The sequence below is a fragment of the Salvia hispanica genome, unplaced genomic scaffold, assembly GCF_023119035.1.
Source record: "Salvia hispanica cultivar TCC Black 2014 unplaced genomic scaffold, UniMelb_Shisp_WGS_1.0 HiC_scaffold_1435, whole genome shotgun sequence".
NCBI classification, from domain to species: Eukaryota; Viridiplantae; Streptophyta; class Magnoliopsida; order Lamiales; family Lamiaceae; genus Salvia; species Salvia hispanica.
In genome coordinates, this window is record NW_025951733.1 from 13,699 (window position 1) to 20,131 (window position 6,433).

The 6,433-nt window shown below is 38.2% G+C and overlaps 1 protein-coding gene across 1 annotated transcript; it reads right to left on the reverse strand.

The window, feature by feature from the left end:
- Positions 1-4,094: 4,094 nt before the first annotated feature.
- LOC125198417 (3-hydroxy-3-methylglutaryl-coenzyme A reductase-like) lies at positions 4,095-6,053 on the reverse strand. Its single transcript, XM_048096764.1, has one exon. The coding sequence runs from the start codon at positions 5,933-5,935 to the stop codon at positions 4,253-4,255; it is 1,683 nt and encodes a 560-aa protein (XP_047952721.1). The 5' UTR covers positions 5,936-6,053; the 3' UTR covers positions 4,095-4,252.
- Between the last annotated feature and the right edge of the window lie 380 nt (positions 6,054-6,433).

Here is a 6,433-nt window from a genome sequence, read left to right on the forward strand (position 1 = left end):
CGTATCAATGGCCTTTGTTATTGTATGTAAGGAACTTTATCAATTCAATAATATATCTTGGATTTTCCTTGTACAAAACTCTCTACTACTTACCAATTTTGCATTAAAAACCCGTGTCAAACCCAAAATGCATATTCTTTTAGGGCGGAGGAAGTAAAATAAAGTGTAATGTATTTTATATAGGGTAATTAAGAATAAATACCCTTTTTTTATAATCATTAACTTAAACATTCAACTGCCAGTAATAGCATCATGGTGAACGTAATTGGCCCGAAGTACCTGGCCCATATTAACTCGCCTCAGCCCATGGCCCAAAAATAGAGAAATGAAAGACTGCATGAAAATACTCCCTCCGTCCACGAAATATTGCCTACATATAACACTACTAGAAAAATTGGATATCCTTACACTTTACTTATAACACCTTACTAAAGGTGCCATCACAAATATTCGATCGCCACACCATCGTTCTGTTGCATTTATATCAAAATACTGATATTGCATATCAGAGAAAATGCCAGGGTAAGACTCTTGTACTTACACTTATCGTGTATCTTATAATTCTAGTAATATAAAATCACACACGCAATTTTACAAATTAATTTTATTGAAAAAATAGTACTTCCTCCGTCCCAAGGTATTAGACCAACTTTCCTTTTTGGGATGTCCCAACATATTAGACTCATTTCCTTTTTTAGCAAAAAGCATCTATCTTATTTTATTCTCCACCTACTTTTTTCTCTCTTCTCTCCCCTACTTTTTCCCTCTCTCATACTTTACCCTCTCCACTTTAACTATTTAAATATCAATTCCTTAAATCATGTGCCCAAAAGAAGTGAGTCTAATACTCCGGGACGGAGGGAGTATGTAAGTAAACAAATTTGGTATTTAACGTAAACTATGGTTAACTTAAAAATAATACTAGTATTGACCTAAATTGCATTGGTACTTCTTAGTATTTATAAATTTACTTGAAACAAATAATAATTCTTCTAAAATTATATGGCAAAGAGAGTAATATATACATACAGTAGAAATAACTTAGTAGTATTATTTTAAAAATTGACGATTATGATTTCTGTAAAATGTAGATCTTTATTAATTAACTTAAATATTATATTATTATTTTATCATAGTATAATATACACATATCATTGTAAGACAAAAATATAGACATGTATATTTTTAAAGTACAGTACTTATGAAGTTTTGGACTAGTTTTTAAATTTTAATGCATCTAGTTTCATAATTACAGAAATAAGCGGCAATCGGCAAACCTAGTAATTGAGATAAACCGCCGCCCACTCTTCCACAGCGGCAAAGTCAGTTCTAATTCCCTCACCCTTGAAATTACAGATAGTTGATAGGTCAAGAAGGAGAAGAAATTTTGACAAACGACGACCTCAAATTGTTCACAAGTCGCCATTCTATAACGCTAATTCGATTATAAGGTGAATCTTCCTTATAAAAATTTGTCAGTGAATTTATACGTTTTTTAGAATTTTTGCAGGGTTGAATTGAATAAATATTCGGTTTTTTTGTGTGATGGTTTTTTTGTCTGTGGCTTTCAGATGCTTGGAAAGATTAATGGTTTGAGTAGTTAAGAAATGGAACCACTCAAACCTGAAGATTTGGGATCTGTTTTACGTTTTTTTAAGCATTTTATGAATTACATACTCTCTCTATCTCAAGTTATTTGAGTCGTTTGTATTTATTTTAAAAAAAATTATACTAATAAATAGTTAAGTGGAGAGAGAGTAACACAAGAGAGAAAATATGAATGAGAAGACTCTTCTCTAGGTTAGTCTCTCTCTTACTTTACTCTTTCTCAACTTTATCTATTTATTACTCCCTTCGTCCCAACTAACTTGGTTGAAACTTTTGGGCACGGAGATTAAAAAATTGTGTTGAATAGATTAAATGAAAGTAAAATAAAATAGGAAAGAGAAAAAAGTAAGAGAAATAAGAGAGAGTAAAGTAGATGATGAAAAAATATAAGAGTGATTAGATGTTTTGTTTTTTGTCAAAAAGGGAAACAACTCAACTTTGTTGGGACGTAGGGAGTATCATTTTTCCAAAACGAGTGCCAAAAAAATTTGACTCATGTAACGTGGGACAGATGGAGCATATAAGTTAGTAAAGTAAGAGAGCAACGGAGAAAAATTATGAATAGGTGAGAATAACTCTGGTTGACAACAAAAACAAGCATTTAGTAATTTTTACTAAAAGGTTTTGCTCCTCATATACCTTGAAAACTGCGGTCGAAATTCTCCAAGTGCAATGTTATAGTTGCATTGTACACCAAAGTGATGATGGCAAACTTCGCAAATATGGGGAGAATAAATGGTTCATACACGCCTGACAAGTAAGTGTTATCGCCAAGAGCTCAAAATGGTCTTCATGAGTTTTGAATGTTGTTTTGTAAATATCCTTTCGTCTCATGCACATTTCGTGATATCTAGATCCTAAATTAAGCTTTATGAATTGACCTGCAATGCCATCTCACCAAACAACTCATCGATGTAGGGATGTGAAACCTATCATGGATTTCGACTGTTGATGTAGTGATGTGAAACCTATCATGGTTTGTGACTGCATTTGGTGCCCTATAGTTGATACACATGCGAGAAGAACCATACATTCTGCAGACAAATAATACGGGAGAACAAAATGCAATTTGACTTACCTAAATCATGTTATGCAAAAGCATCTCTTTGATTGAGTGTGTGAGTTGGGCAAGCGGTGAGAGGTCAACGCTTGAGGCCAAAGGTCTCAAGTTCGAGTCCTCAGTGGCGCGGTCTTTAAATCTAAAGTCAATTACCCAAACAAAAGCATCTCTTTAACTTGTTTTTCTATTTCTAATTTTGATAGTGAGGATATATGTAAGGCCTCACATTTAACCGCACTTTTGCTGACAATAAAGTGATACATTGATTTAAAACGGCTTATGGGAAGATCCAACTAGGGCTGAAATATGCTAGAAACATGTGGAACAATATCAAGCCCTCTTCTAGCAAGTTAGGGGAAAATTCAAGAGGTATTGATGAAATTATTGTCACGATGAAGCCAAAAATTTTATATTGGGGGGCCCAAATTTTAAGTATTTTTTTAGTGTCGACGTGGTCGAGAATTGTTGCAACATGAGCAATGGAGAGTTACAAGAGAGATAAATAATGAGAGGAAAAAAATTAGAGAATGCGTACTAGATATACGGGTCATTGTTAACTATTGTAATAATGAAGGGGATAGACTCAATCAAATAGTACTAGCTTAGAACTTTTAATTTTGTTATTGATTCAATTATTCAATCAGTTATTCTTTGGTGAACTGTACGAATGACCTTTGTTATTTTCTACAAGGAACTCTATCAATTTAATAATAATTTGGGGATTTCTTGTATAAAAGTGACAACCACTCTTGTGTTGGATGAAATGTTAATTACTTCCTCCGTGCATGAAAATAGTATCAATATGATCTCTAAATTCTTTTATAAGACAATGAATCTATCATCTTCAAAATATCTTCACGTAGGTACTTTGCACCGCTCAATTGAAGTTCGGTAGAGAAAATTATAGTTGTTTTACGAAAGTTGTGCATTATAGTTAACTAGTAATAGAATTTTGGTGAAAACTTGGGATATAAGGATATACATGCCTTTCGAAGCCCAATCTTTTCCTACTTGAGATAACTTCAAGAATTCAAATCCTATGAGATCTAGACCTTTTTCACCTTTATAAAAAGGGTCCTTTGGGTTCATAATTTACATCTTTTTTTCAATCTCCCATTCCATCATATTTTTCTCTTATTTTATTTTTATCTTACACTCCCAGACGGAGAACCCAGGGATCCACACAAGAAAGAATCGAAACTGGTCTTTATCCCATCCAACAGAATATTTGTCCACGGTGGTATTTGTATTTAGGCCATGCGTGGCTAATTTTTTGGATTACTTCTAATTTGTAGTATGAATTGTCTGGATTTTAATTCTCTAGACGATGAATTTCCTATTTCTAGCAATTTAATTCTTTTTTTTTTATGGAGTTGATTAAATCGATAGCGTTCTTTGTAGAAAATAACAAAGGTAATTGGCACAGTTTACCAAAGAATAACTGATCGAATAATTGAATCAATAATAAAATTAAAAGTTCTAAGCTAGTACTATTTGATTGAGTCTATCCCCTTCATTATTACAACGGTTAGCATTGTTATTGTATGAAAACAAGAGTCTCACTGGTCTTTTTCATTCAGCAGCTCAAGACTTGATACTAGCAACATCTTTATTAGACCTGTTGTACTTCATATGGCTCTTGACTAGTTGGCCGGCTGCGATGGCAGACATGAGAGACAATTCTCCTGCAAGAACTGAGCCGGCGACAATGGTTGCCAAAAGGCGGGCGTTGGATCCAGGAGCCTCCTTATTGGCTCCCTTGACACCGAGCAGATTGAGGCAAGCGGACTGAGAGGCGAGTTGAGTCCCACCACCTACGGTCCCAACCTCAATACAAGGCATGGTGACAGAGACGTGAAGGTCCTTGCCATCGTTGACAGCTTCCATCATGGTTATGCAGTGGGAGCTCTCAATGTTTTGTGCTGGATCCTGTCCGGTGGCTATGTAGATTGCAGAGACAATGTTGCTAGCATGAGCATTGAAGCCCCCAAGAGCTCCAGCCACGGCAGAGCCAGTGAGATTCTTGAGCATGTTAAGCTCCACCAAGGAAGCAACATCAGTCTTGAGCACCTTATTGACAATGTCTCCTTGGATTACGGCCTCACACACAACTGACTTGCCACGGCCCTCAATCCAGTTGACTGCAGCAGGCTTCTTATCGGAGCAGTAGTTTCCAGAAATACCCATGACATCCATATCAGGGAACTGGTTGGTAAGGAAGTCCAAGGTGTTTTGAACACCCTTAGAAACCATATTCATTCCCATGGCGTCGCCCGTGCTGCATGAGAATCGAATGTAGAGATTCTTGCCAGCGACGGCGCATTTGATGCTCTGCAGCCTGCCGAATCTGCTGGAGCTGTTGAAGACGAGGGAGAGGGTCTCAAAATTAAGAGGATCTTCAAGGAAAAGCTTAAGCTCAGCAGCCCTCTTGGCAGAGCCGAAGCGGACGACAGGAGCCCTTGTCATGGCGTCTCTGTAAAGGGAGCTGGTGGCCCCTCCGGAGGCATATATAGCTTTACACCCTCTGTTGGTGCTGGCTACTAAACAGCCCTCTGTGGTCGCCATTGGAACAGAGTACTCACATTCGTCCAACAACAGCGGCCCAGCAATGCCCACTGGAATCTGCACATACCCCACTGGCATTTCACAGCACTGTCCAAGGATCGACTCGTAATCCAAGCCCTCCAAGGGAAGCCCCTCCAGGGATTTTCCTGTGATGCGTTGCAATGCCTCGCGGCGGATGGCGGCCGCACGGTGGCAGTCTCCCAGCTTTGATTCTAGAGCATAAGAGGGGATCTTCCCCTCCACCACCGACTTGATAATTTCCTCGTCGTCGGCGCTAACCTCAGTCTTCTTAAGAATATCATCATCGGATTTGGGAGCGGGAGCGGCAGCGCAGGGGAGTTTTGGTGAATCTTCCTTCACCATCAAGCGGTCGAATTCTTCCTCGTCATCTTCTTCGTCAATTGGAGCGCGGGGAATGACGATGGACTGGACGAAGCCGATGCCGAAGAAGCCAACAAGGTAGATGAATGAGGCCACGAACGTCACGATGGCTCCAATATCAGACAGACTAACCACGTGGAGAGGTGTTGAGTTACGGATCTTTTCCCGCCACCGGAGAAGCAGAAAGTATACCACCGAGAAGAACACAGTGAAGAAGAAGGCGTTTGTCAGGTATACTGGTACTGATACGGCGTCGGATGCCTTCTCATCAGCGGCTGCGGCTTTGGCTTTAGACTTTGACTGGTGGAGGCGGCCTTCCATTTTTGAATAATGTTTAGAGGTATGTTTGTGTGTTGCAGAGAAAGGGAGTGCAGAGTAGGCCGGACTGCACTGCTAACGCTGCTTTAAGTGGAAATTTTTGGTGTGGATTGAATTGAATTGAATGCTTAATGATGATCTACTTATACTATGATGAATATGTGGTCAAAAGGAAGGTGCTGAGCTCGTTCGTGGCCTTGAAAGTTGTGCTGCAATTTAATTTGTAGTCTTTAAATGAAATTTGGGTGTGAATGAAATTAAATAATCGGTGTATTAAACGTGTAATTATGACTATCTGTTTACAGGATGGTCAAAAGGAAGGCGCTGTGATGTTGGTTCTGCTTGCAAATGGAATTTGATGAATATTCAAATGCATTAAAGTCCATTCAGATAGTCGGAGTCCATTATTTTCAAAACAAGTAACTGATGTAGTGACTATTGAGTGAGTGGATGACTTCTACGTAATCATTAAATAAGTATTCCCTCCATTTTAGAAAAGTA

What these genes read in the sequence shown, in the direction of transcription:
- LOC125198417 (XM_048096764.1), bottom strand. Translation starts at nt 5,935, where the DNA reads ATGGAAGGCCGCCTCCACCAGTCAAAGTCTAAAGCCAAAGCCGCAGCC.